We start from the raw sequence: 12,500 nt of genomic DNA on the forward strand, positions 1-12,500 counted from the left end.
GTACGAGCAGCCAGGTGTGCCCAACAGCCAGGTGTCGCAGGTCGTGATCCGGATGAACCAGGTGTCGGACGCGACGCTGGACAACTTCGACGCGGTCAACGCCAACGTGGAGAGCGTGCAGATGCGGAGAAACGTTTGGTTCCACTCGAACTGCGCGGCGGACACGCAGGGCGACGCCAAGAAGAGATCCTCCGCGAGGACGAACACGACGGCGTCCGTGTGCGAGAACTCCTGCTTCTGGGACGGCGAGCAGGACCTGATCCAGTGGCCGGACGTGACGAGCAAGGTGTCGTCCGTGTACATGCGGCCCGAGATGCACATCGCGGCCGTGTCGTGCATCGGGGAGGAGCAGAAGGTCACGGTGTACAGCAGCGAGGGCAATGGCGGGGGGCACAGGCACTCGCCCGGCAGTGCCACGCCGTCCCACAGGCACAGGAGCAAAGGCTCGCGCTCGTCGTCCAGAGACAAGTTCTCGCAGAACGGCGGCGGCGACTACGTCAGCATCGCGCCCCGGGCTGAGCAGATGGCGGAGAGGCCCAACCAGAAGGCGCTGGAGGAAGAGGGCGTGGCCCGCCACTTCAACATCTACGACGACAGGAGGAACTATTCGCGAGCGCCAGGAAGGAGAAAGAAGACGCCCTCAGGAACGAGAAGAAGCGAGGATGCTCCTGCGGGCGAGGGAGGCCCGAGTTCGCCCTCCTACACCTTCGTGACGGACGCGCACGCGAGCAGACGGACTAGACCCGAACAGGAACTGAATTCCGCAGGCGACGCCCCGCCTCTGCCGCCGCGGAAGGGCCAGAGGGCGGAGCGCGAGGCGGAAGGCGCCCCGGGCAGGGCTGTGGTGGAGGTCAAGTTTGGACTCCAAAATCACGTGGAGGATTTCACCATCATCGAGGCCGCGAGGGACGAGGGCCGCTACTATGGCTGCGGGGACAGTGACGCGGGCGAAGGGGAGGGCGAGAGGGCGCCTGGGACTGCCAGCTATGGGGGATGCTCCCCGCCCCCTCTCCAAGGTGCTCACCCAGCTGATACGAGAAATACGGCGGAATGCAGAGGCGCAGGCGATAACACATCCACGTTCTGTGATAAAGTAGATAACGACACTACTACCGATAGCAATTCCCGCGGGATAGACAGTTGGTTATCGTCGCCAGGATACCATGGCGAGACATCTGAAGGTGCCTCGACGGAAGACGTGATGCCAGCCCCTGGTGACAGAGTCCCCGACCCCCCCTCGCGGAGTCCGTGCCAGGAGGGGGGGCAGGACGCCATAGGGGCCGGCTCTTCAGTGTACGATGTTCGCTCACGGCCTAACGAGCCCAGGAAAGCGGTCAAAACGGGAGCCATGTTTAGTAAAGACTCTCGCGGATTCTCAGAGTCAGGCGGAAGCTACAGGCCAGACACCTTGTCCGGTTCCCCCAGTGCGTTATTGTTCAGCCACAAGTGCCTCAACCAATCCACGACGCTGCCGCGGAGACAGAGTGCTCTGGGCCGCGTCGCCGACTCAGGGACAAGTGACGGAGGAATGAAGGCTTTCAGAAACAGATTTAGAAGTTTCGACGCAGGCCAATTCCCCGTGCTGCGGCTGCCCCTGGGGAACCAGCCCAAGCTCGTTGATGTGCTGCGAGCCTGCGCCTCCAAGGAGGGGTCCCCGCCCCCCGCGCTGGATTCCCACCAAGGGGGGTCCGTGGACTCGCTCCCCCGGCCGGACCACGCGGATGGCCGAAGGCAGTCCAAGGCAGAATCCATTGACCATTTCTATGTTGACACCCTGTGCGATGACGTCACGTCTTGGCCCCAGTGCCACGACGCCGCGGGTGCCAAGGCGCCCCCTCAGGGTCCGGATGCTGTGCTACAGGGTGAACCGTCCATGGAGGGGCTCGGCGAAGCGGCAGCCGGCGACATGAGAAACATTCCACATCTGCCTTTTAAGAAAGCGTTTGGTGCGTGCGAGACGCGCGACGCCTCGTCCACGTGGGGGGCCTCGAACGGGCGGCTGGAGCAGAGGAGCGCTCGCACGTGGCACTCGCTCGGGAGGCCGACGGGGAGGCCGACCGAGGGGCTCCTCCACGAGCCCCTCTGCCCTCGAGATAGCGTCGCCTCTCTCAGGGAAGTGCCCGAGGCCGGCCTAGGGCCCGCTGGCACTCGGGGCGAAGAAGAACACCAGGCCGGGCACGCTCAGGCCCCACACGCTCTCCCGCACCTGGCGCGACACGGCAGAAAGCGCACGCCGGCCCGCCCCAGCGTCAGGGCCATCGCCTGGGACACGCCCGCCGCCACGCCCGCCGCCACGCCCGCCGCCACGCCCACCGCCACGCCCGGAGCTCTGGCAGGTAAGGGGGGGGAAATTGCGGACAGTGTGTGTGTGTGTGTGTGTGTGTGTGTGTGTGTGTGTGTGTGTGTGTGTGTGTGTGTGTGTGTGTGTGTGTGTGTGTGTGTGTGTACACGTGTACGTGTATGTATACGTGTGCGTATGTCTGTCTATGTCTAAATATATATATATATATATATTGAACACATATATATATATGTATTTATATTTATATATATATATTGAACACATATATATGTATATATATATATATATATATATATATATATATATATATATTGTGTGTGTGTGTGTGTGTACATGTATACATCAAACTTACATATATACATGCATATATGCATACATCTACATATTCGTATACACATATGCCTTAAAGCCCAGCGCCTGGCGATGTCTACGGTGACTAGTTCATAAATTCCAGGAGCGTCCGCTCGCCTCCCATAACTCCCTTCCAAGCAAGTCTTATTTTATTCCCTGGAATTGCCTCCCGCCCATGCGTGACGTTTAGCTTTATCTTGATGAAAGCAGTTTACGAGCCACGTGGTCCGAGTAAAACGTTCATTACCGGGGGCCCGCGGTGGACGGCGCAACGTTCGCTGAATTAGCTGGCCGCCCCCCGAAGCGTTCGCCCGTCCCCCCCCCCCTCCTACCACCCCCTTCTTCCTTTCTCCCTTCTTGTTTCTCTCTCTCCCTTCTTCTCTCCCTTTCTCCCTTCTTTTTTTCTTCTCTTCTTTCTCTTCTTTTTTCCCCTGCCTTCTACTCCTTTCCTACCTTCGTTCTTGTCTCAAACGCTTCTCTCCCTCTTTCCCTTTCTCCCTCCGCCTTCCCTCTCTTCCTTCCTAGCTCCCCCTTCCCTCTCTTCCTTACTTCCTCCTCCTTCCCTCTTTCCCTTCCTTCCTCCTTCCCTCTTCCCCTTCCTTCCTCCTTCCCTCTTTCCCTTCCTTCCTCCTTCCCTCTTTCCCTTCCTCCCTCATCCTTCCCTCTTTCCTTTCCTCCCTCCTCCTTCCTTCTTTCCCTGCCTCCCTCCTCCTTCCCTCTTTCCCTGCCTCCCTCCTCCTTCCCTCTCTCCCTTCCTCCCTCCTCAGTCCCTCTTTCCCTTTCTCCCTCCTCCTTCCCTCTCTCCCTTCTTCCCTCATCCTTCCCTCTTTCCCTTCCTCCCTCCTCCTTCCCTCTCGCCCTTCCTCCCTCATCCTTCCCTCTTTCCCTTCTTCCCTCATCCTTCCCTCTTTCCCTTTCTCCCTCCTCCTTCCCTCTTTCCCTTCCTCCCTTCCTCCTTCCCTCTTTCCCTGCCTCCCTCCTCCTTCCCTCTCTTCCTTCCTTCCTTCCTCACTCTCATTAGTCTATTACCGCAGTGAATATTTACGAAAGAACCTTCTCCCTCTTTGCTTTTCAAAATCTTATTCTCGCATCAACGATCAAAAGCGACGACAGGTTAGCAGTATACTGTGGCGTAGGGCGTAGACAGGACCAGCTAGCCTGTGGTCAGTGTTATTCAGTGTTGGTTAGTGCTAGTCAGTATTTGTCAGGATTAGCCTTGACATACTTGTTAGTCAGTGCTTATTCGGTTTTAGTTAGCACGAGTCAGTGTAAGTATATAGTCAGTGTTGGTATTCGAGCGAGTGTTTGCAGTAGTCAAGCACGAGTCAGTGTTAGTATTCGTGTATGTGTTAGTATTAGTCAGTAAAGAGTCCGTAGAAGTAGATAGTCAGTGTTAGCATAAGTCAGCGCGAGTCAGTATAAGTATAGAGTCAGTGTTAGTATTCGTGTTAGTATTAGTATTAGTCAGCACGAGTCGGTATAAGTATAGAGTCAGATTTAGTATTCGTGTTAGTGTTAGTATTAGTCAGCACGAGTCGGTATAGGTATAGAGTCAGAGTTAGTATCAGCATTAGCATTAGTCAGCGATGGTCGGTGTTCGCATGGCGGCGCTGGTAACATGGCGGCGGTATTGCGGTCATCGGCCTTTTACGACGGTCGTGCCCCCCCCTCTCCCCCCTCCCCCCCCTCTCCCCTCTCCCGCTCCCCTGGTTACGGTTATGAGGAAAATGCTTCAAGGGAATTAAGGTGGAGGGCCGCGGCTACTGGTTAATGGATTTGCTTAACGAGCCAAATAAAAGGAGACGGGAAGTAAAAAAAAAAAAAAATAAAATAAAAGATGAAAGGGGGAAAATAATTTCGTGTCTTGTGGTAGCTTGAGGGTTGAATGCATCTGCTTGACGTTCGGCTAATAAGTTTAGTTACGTTTTTTTAAATTCTAAGCAAGGTTTTATAGTTGTTCTTATACGACGTGTATAATAGTTTTATTATTATTATTTATGTGTTTTTTTCATGTTTGATGCAGATTCCCGAAGCGTACAGGTTAAAGTGGATGTGTTTGGTTGCAAAAATAGTTTTTTTTCCCGGGAATAATGACGTCACTTGTCAACAGAAAGAGCGACCGCCCAGGATAAACGCGAGGAAATCTTTCGGAACACAAGTCGTGATTTTTTTTGTTTTGTTTCAGCCCTGTTTATGTTACCATTATTATTAGTATTTTATTATATATTTTTTCTTTCTTTTTCTTTTTTTTCCCTTTTCGTTGCCTCTTCGTGACCTTTGGATCTCAGTGACGTGTTATCCTAACACGACCGTTTATTTATGTACTTATTTATGCTCTTTTCATTCAGTCATATTCGATCTTCACTTTCAACCCTTGAATCTCCCTCCGGATCCTCTTTGATCCAAATCCTTCGAGCGTTTTTCTTAGTGTGAAATTCCCTTAAAATACCCTCAAAGTTACCTGAAATGAACCTGAAGGTACCCTTAAAATTACCTGAGAAATAACCTTAAGATATCTTTAAAATTCCCTCGAAATAATCCTAAAACTACCTTAAGATGCCCTCAAAGGAACCTTAAAATTCCCTTAAAACACCTTTTCTGGAGATCCTACATCCTGAGGCCAATGCGCAAAGGTTAACGGAGTAAAGGCGGCGGAGATGGGGGATATGGCGCCCTTTGGCAACCCCTTCCCCCCCCCCCCCACTCCCTCCACGTCGCCGGCAGATGTCCTGAGGCGATGGAGAAATAAACCCTTGGGGCATCGCGGGGCTTGAATGAGGGGGGGGGGGGGGGTGCTGGGGAGGTGCTTGGGAGGGGAGGGGGGAGTGAAAGCATTTTTGCGCGTGTGCTGCCTTTCTTTGTGGATGTCATTCTGTGTTTCTCTGTCTTTTTTTGTTTTGTTTTGTTTTGATTTGCTTTGCTTTGCTTTCTCTCTGTGTTTCTCTGTCTCTTTTGTTTTGTTTTGTTTTGCTTTCTCTCTGTTCTCTTCTCTTTCTTTCTCTTCTCTTTATCTTTCTCTCTTGCTTTGTCTCTTCTCTTTCTCTCTTCTCTCTCTGTCTCTTCTCTCTCTGTCTCTTCTCTCTCTGTCTCTCTCTTCTCTCTTTCTCTCTCTCTCTTCTCTCTCTCGCTCTTTCTCTCCACATTCGAATATTATGCGATATCCTTGTGAATATTTTGTTAAGAGAAAAGGCACTGAGAGTACATTTTGATTAATTTAGATTATTATCTTTACATTTAAATTCCTCCTCAGCCGGCATAACTGCCCAGAAATGTGGGGCATGGCGTAGTACGACTAAAATTCGGGTATTCACATTACGGTCTCGTCACACATTCACTTCCTACCGTTTTTATATATATATATATATGTATATTCTCATTTATACGACTTTTATATTCAGTCTCCCTTCCCTCCATTCCTATTTATAGTTTTTTCTCGCTTCCCGTACATGTTTGTTTTTATATATCATTCTCGCTTTATACGTCTTCTTCCTTTTCCTCATTCTCATTTTTCCACCTCCCCCCCCCCCCCTCCTATCTTATATTCAGCCTCTCTTCCTTCCATCTTTTTACACCTCAATTTCTTCCATTCTTATTTATGTCTTCTCCCTTTCCCTTTATTCTCATATCCGTTTGTGTATCTTCCTTCCTTCTGTGTTTATTTTTTATCTTTATTCACTTATATGCCTTCCACTTTCACTCTAAGTTTAGTTATATATTCAGTCTCCTTTCCCTCTTTTCTTTTTTTGTACTCCCTCTCCCTTCCCTCCATTCTCATTTATTCGTTATCTCCCTTCCTTTCATGTTTATTTTTATATCTCTTCTCCATTCCCCACATTTTTACCTACATGCCTTCCACCTTCGTTCTAATCTTATAGATTCTGTCTCCCTTCCCTCCATGTTTATTTTTACATATCTCCTCATTCTTATTTATACGCTTTCTCCCTTCTCATTCGCATTATCCCACGTTCCCTCCATTTTTTTATATATATAGTCTCCCTTCCCTCCATTCTTATTTATATTCCCTCTCCCTTCTCTCCAATCTTATATATATTCAGTCTCCCTTCCTTTCATTCTTATTTATATTCTCTCTCCCTTCTCTCCAGTGTTATTTATATTCAGTCTCCCATCTCTCCATTCGTATTTATATTCTTTCTCCCTTCTCTCCAATCTTATATATATTCAGTCTCCCTTCCTTTCATTCTTATTTATATTCTCTCTCCCTTCTCTCCAGTGTTATTTATATTCAGTCTCCCTTCCCTCCATTCGTATTTATATTCTCTCTCCCTTCTCTCCATTCTTATTTATATTCCCTTTCCCTTCTCTCCAATCTTATATATATTCAGTCTCCCTTCCCTCCATTCTTATTTATATTCTCTCTCCTTTATCTCCTTCCCTTTAATTTTCTTCAGGTGCAAATGGTAAACACTGCGCTCGGCCGACCTTGGCACCACTCTACATTCGCTTGCCACTTGCATGTGGGTGCGCACCTGTGGCTCGAGATCTCGGCGCATAATGCCCCTTCTTTTGTTTTGTTTCGTCTCCTGTTTTCGTTGGATTGTGCCGCGGGGTCTTATGGATTTATTGGCGCGTGTGTCGAGTTTCTTTCTTTCTTTCTTTCTTTTTTTCTTTTCTTTTTTCTTTTTGTTTTGTGTGTGTATGTGTGTTTTTTTTGGTGTGTGTAAGATGTGGGGTCTTGTTGAGGGTATATATTTTTGGGGGAAGTAATGATTTCGGGTCCCTCTCTCTTACGAGACTTCCCTTTTCGCTTGCGCTCTGTCTGCCTGTCTGTCTGTCTGTCTGTCTCTTCTCTCCCTCCCTCCCTCCCTCACTCTCTCACTCCCTCACTCCCTCACTCCCTCACTCCCTCCCTCTCATTCCCACCGCTTCCTCCTCTTTTTCTTTTCTCTTTCACTCTTCACATACACTCAAACACGCACAGTGAGAACGAGACAGACAAACAGATAGACAGACAGACAGACAGACAGACAGTCAGACAGTCAGACAGACAGATAGACAGACAGACAGACAGACAGACAGACAGACAGACAGACAGACAGACAGACAGACAGACAGACAGACAGACAGACAGACAGACAGACAGACAGACAGACAGACAGACACCTTCACACATTACGGATAAAGTGAACATGATCTCAATAGTCAGGACACGACCGCCCACAAACTACAAATAGACGACGACAGATAGCACCAAAAACGGCAGCCATTCGCCCCCCCCCCCCCTTTTGATCAATTTCCCCGAAAGAGATCGCTAAGACAGAGCAAATAATGGGATTGAAGAAAGATGACAGAGAGTGCGTGCAGATAAGATCACGAGGAAAAGACCTGGCACTGTGCCATGTGTGCCTCGAGGCTCTTGTTTGAGACGTGTCAACCTCATCCAGTCGGCTCGCTTCCCTCCCCTCCTCCACACACTTCACGTCCCCGAAAGCTCAAATCCTCCATTCCCCTCCCTCCCCTCCTCACCCCTTCCCTTCCCTTCCCTTCCCTCCCCTACCCTCCCCTCCCCTCCCCTCCCCTCCCCTCCCCTCCCCTCCCCTCCCTCCCCTCCCCTCCCTCCCTCCCTCCCTCCCTCCCTCCCTCCCTCCCTCCCTCCCTTGCCACTCCTTTCCCCTCCCCTCCCCTTGCCCTTACCCGTACCCCCTGCACCTACAGCACTCCCCTTCCTTCACTATTCTCCCCTTTCCCTTCCCCTTCTCCCTCTCCCCTTCCCTCCCCTTCCCCCTCCCCACCACCACCTCGCTCTATTTCTGCAAGGTCACCGCCGCCCGCAAGCTGTGTCACGCGATTATAAAAGGTGATGGCGTCAGGGATAAAGAGAGCTTTTCATCTCCGTAGAGGAATAGGATTTATCCACGGATCCACCCGTAGATTTATCCGTGGATACGTGGGGGTCGGGTTGGAGGGGGGGAGGAAGAAAAAAAACAAGGGGAAAAAGAAAAAACCTAGCTCGCCAAGATCCTGGCAGGTAGTGGCGGCAGGTGGTAGCGAGGTAGGGAGGTCATGACACCCACCTGGCAAGCCCCACCTGGTAGGCAGAGGCATGGGAATGTCGTCTGTCGGGGATGGAGAGACGGAGGGAGGGAGACAGACAGACAGACAGATAGACAGACAGTCAGAGGGAGAGAGAGAAAGAGACAGACAGGCAGAAGAGAGAGAGACAGAGACACAGACAGACAGACAGACAGACAGACAGAGATGAGACACAGACAAACAGAGAGAGAGTGTGAGAAAGAGAGAAAGAGAAAGAAAAGAAAAGGAGAGAGAAAGAGACGAGTGACGGAGACAAAGAGACAGAGACCGAGAAAGGAATACAGGCCCTGGGGGTAAGTGCCAGCCTGCCATACATACAACTCCCGACCGGCAGTGCCAAGTCACGCTGGCATGTCATCATTACTCACGCATGCTTCCCGACGTGGCTCTGTGCGTCGGTCCCTTCCAGGCTCTCACGGCGCGGCGGCGGACGGCGAAACTCTCCTTTCGAGGGGAATGTCGGGAAGTCGGAGTGTCGGAAAATCAGATTGTCGGAGAGTTGGAATGTCGGAATACTGGAAAGTCGGAATGTCGGAAAATCGGAAAGTCGGAGCGTCGGAAAGTCGAAAAGTCGGAATGTCAGAATGATAGAGTGTCGAGAAGTGGAAGAGAAGGGGAATAAGGAAGGGGAGAGAAGTGAAAGAGATAGAGAATAGAGAAGAATGATGGAAAGGGAATAGGGAGGGGAGAGAAGTGAGATCGAGAAAAGGAATGAGGAAGGGGAGAGAAGTGAAAGAGAAAGAGAATAGAGAGGAATGAGGGAAAGGGGGAGAAGTGAAAGAGAAAGAGAATAGAGAGGAATGAGGGAAAGGGAAGAGAAGTGAAAGAGAAAGAGAATAGAGAGGAATGAGGGAAAGCGAATAGGGAGGTGAGAGAAGCGAATGTGGGAGAGTTGGAAAGGCGGAGGGAATTTCGCCTCTCATCCGGGGATTTCCGTGGCAACAAATCAATCATTGGGGGGACTCTGTATGTATGTATGGTTATATGTCAAGGGTACTGGACAAAAGGGGATAAATCTGAGGAACAATGATTTAGGATTTGCAGTTGGTATTAAATGTCAAAAAACGTGTAAATGACGTTACATCCGTGATATGAAAAATACGAATAATTTCTTAAAGACAAGCTTCTATTTGTGATTTTTCGTTAAATTGAACGAAAGGCCTTCTCCTGACTGTTGAATATGCTATCTGGTGCAAGGTCTGTATCTCTTTTTTTTCGCTGTTTGACAGATACCGGCGGGAAGTTAGATTTGAATAAGTGAAACGCGGCGACAATGATCCGTAGATTTTCATGGGAGCGTATTCGTGTCGTATGTAATTTACATTTACAGCGTTCGCATGCGTTATTGGTCCGGCGATGGGGGACGGGTGTCAGTAGAGCGGTATTTCTTTGTGATAATTAAGTCCTGCCGTTGGTTTATTTCAAGCTTGCTGTGTTTTGTTTTGGAGTGGCTTGGCTTGATGTTTCCACGTCATGAATACCAGCCTGGGTCGTTTGGAATTCCTCTCTCGCTGGTTTGTGCCAAGTCTGTTGCGTAACGCCTGCGAGGGAAATTATTGCGTGACGCAGGAGGAGAAGCTGAGTTGACAGCCGGCAGTGTCAGGAACTGCTGACGCTCCTGACACTTTGAATATTTGGGCGATGAGGAGCAACTCTGTCTGCCGGCGCTCATGAATGCTAATGGCGAACGTCGAGGGTTGCTGGAAGGACTGTGGACCTTGAGCTGGCGGGAGGGAACTTTTCTTCTTCTTCTTCTTCTTCTTCTTCTTCTTCTTCTTCTTCTTCTTCTTCTTCTTCTTCGTTAATTAGTAGTACTATTTCTCATCCTTTTTTATTTTTATTTTTGTTAAGGAATTCGTATTTGCATAGAGGATGGGCGCGATTATGCAAAAGTGAAATTCTTAATAAGCAAGAGCGTTTGATATCAACATTATGAATACACACACACACACACACACACACACACACACACACACACACACACACACACACACACTATATATATATATATATATATATATATATATGTATATATGTATATATGTATATATGTATATATGTATATATGTATATATGTATATATGTATATATGTATATATGTATATATGTATATATGTATATATGTATATATATATATGTATATATATATATATATATATATATATATATATATATATACACACATATCACCTGCAACCTACGTAATAAACTGTGAACCCAGATAGGGTCAGCTGGCTCAGCTATCCATTCATTATTGCAAAGCCTTAACCGGTATAGAATGGAGATGCATTATTTCCAGACACTGGACACACCTGCGTTGGGCGGCGAGGGGCAGGGGGGGGGGGGGAAGCCGGCGTTCGAGTCATATTTATTTACGTCTCTTTTATTTATTCATTTATTTGTTTCGTTTTGTTTTGTTTTGATTTTGAACGGCTTCTGTGTATGTTTTTAAAAAATTATTATTGTTATTATCTGCGTGTGATTTAAGAATGAGAACTGGATTATTTATTTTATTTTGTTTTGTTTTAGAAAGGCCTCTGTATGTGCATGTACCTTTTTTAAAAATTTATTTGCGCGTATTTTGACCTGAGACGAATTATCAATGAACTTAGGTCATTTATTAAGGGTAACACGTTGCTATAGTTACGACGCCACGCTCATGACACCGTAGCGAGCACAGTGTCATGCATGTGCCAGTTTCAATCATCAAGAGACATGCGGTGTTTGACGTGCATGGCGCCAACCGCTTCACTTTAAGATAACTTTGATAGAGACTGTTGTGTATGTAGGGGGGGGGGGTATGGGGATGGGGAGAAGAGGGAGGAGGAGGGGGAGGGGAAGGGGGAAACAGCGAAGAGGAAGGAGGAGGGAATGGGGAAGGGAAAGGGGAAGGGGAGAAGAGGGAGGAGGAAGGGATGGGGAAGAGGAGAAAGGGAATAGGGAAGGGGAGAAAAGTGAGAAAGCGAGAGGGAAGAAGGAAGGGGAGAGAAGTGAAAGAGAAAGAGAATAGAGAAGTGGAAGAGAAGGGGAATAGGGAGGGGAAAGAATTGGAAGAGAAAGAGAATAGAGAAGTGGAAGAGAAGTGAAAGAGAAAGGGAATAGGGAGGGGAAAGAATTGGAAGAGAAAGAGAATAGAGAAGTGGAAGAGAAGTGAAAGAGAAAGGGAATAGGGAGGGGAAAGAATTGGAAGAGAAAGAGAATAGAGAAGTGGAAGAGAAGTGAAAGAGAAAGGGAATAGGGAGGGGAAAGAATTGGAAGAGAAAGAGAATAGAGAAGTGGGAGAGAAGTGAAAGAGAAAGGGAATAGGAAGGGGAGAGAAGTGGAGGAGAAAGGGAATAGGGAAGGGGAGAGAAGAAGGGGAGAGGGATGAGATCGGGGGAAGGTTAAATACAGGGTCTTTCCCGACATTGACGCAAGTAAGCCCGCTGTCGGTATTGGCCACTGATCGCAGGGACCTGATGGGGGGGGGGGGGGGGGTATGGCGTCGTTGTCGTTGTTGCTGTTGTTGTTGCTGTTTGTAGTGTTTTGTCATATTTCTGAAGGATTTTCGTGTCATTCCATCTATTATTTATGTTGTTTATTTGTTTACTGATAAGTAAATAGTTAGGTAAATACTTGATTATTTGAATAAATAAAGTGAAGTAATTTGAATTAAATGAAGCGAAATAACAAAAGCTAAAAATGAAAATGGAAGATTGAAGATAAAACTCCGAGAGAGACAGACAGAAAGAAAGAAAGAAAGAAAGAAAGAAAGAAAGAAAGAAAGATAGATAGATACATATAGAAAGATAAAAAG

General features: G+C 48.3%; 1 protein-coding gene across 1 annotated transcript in view; it reads left to right on the forward strand.

Moving 5' to 3' along the window:
- LOC125036868 overlaps nucleotides 1–12,500 on the forward strand; it is an 89,686-nt gene that overhangs the window by 25,672 nt on the left and 51,514 nt on the right. Inside the window, exon 2 of the mRNA XM_047629775.1 lies at nucleotides 1–2,336. This exon is cut by the window's left edge and continues 1,069 nt beyond it. Coding sequence (XP_047485731.1) covers nucleotides 1–2,336 — 2,336 coding nt within the window. The remainder of the gene's footprint in view (nucleotides 2,337–12,500) is intronic.

Source organism: Penaeus chinensis, chromosome 22 (assembly GCF_019202785.1).
Source record: "Penaeus chinensis breed Huanghai No. 1 chromosome 22, ASM1920278v2, whole genome shotgun sequence".
In the NCBI taxonomy this organism is placed as follows: domain Eukaryota; kingdom Metazoa; phylum Arthropoda; class Malacostraca; order Decapoda; family Penaeidae; genus Penaeus; species Penaeus chinensis.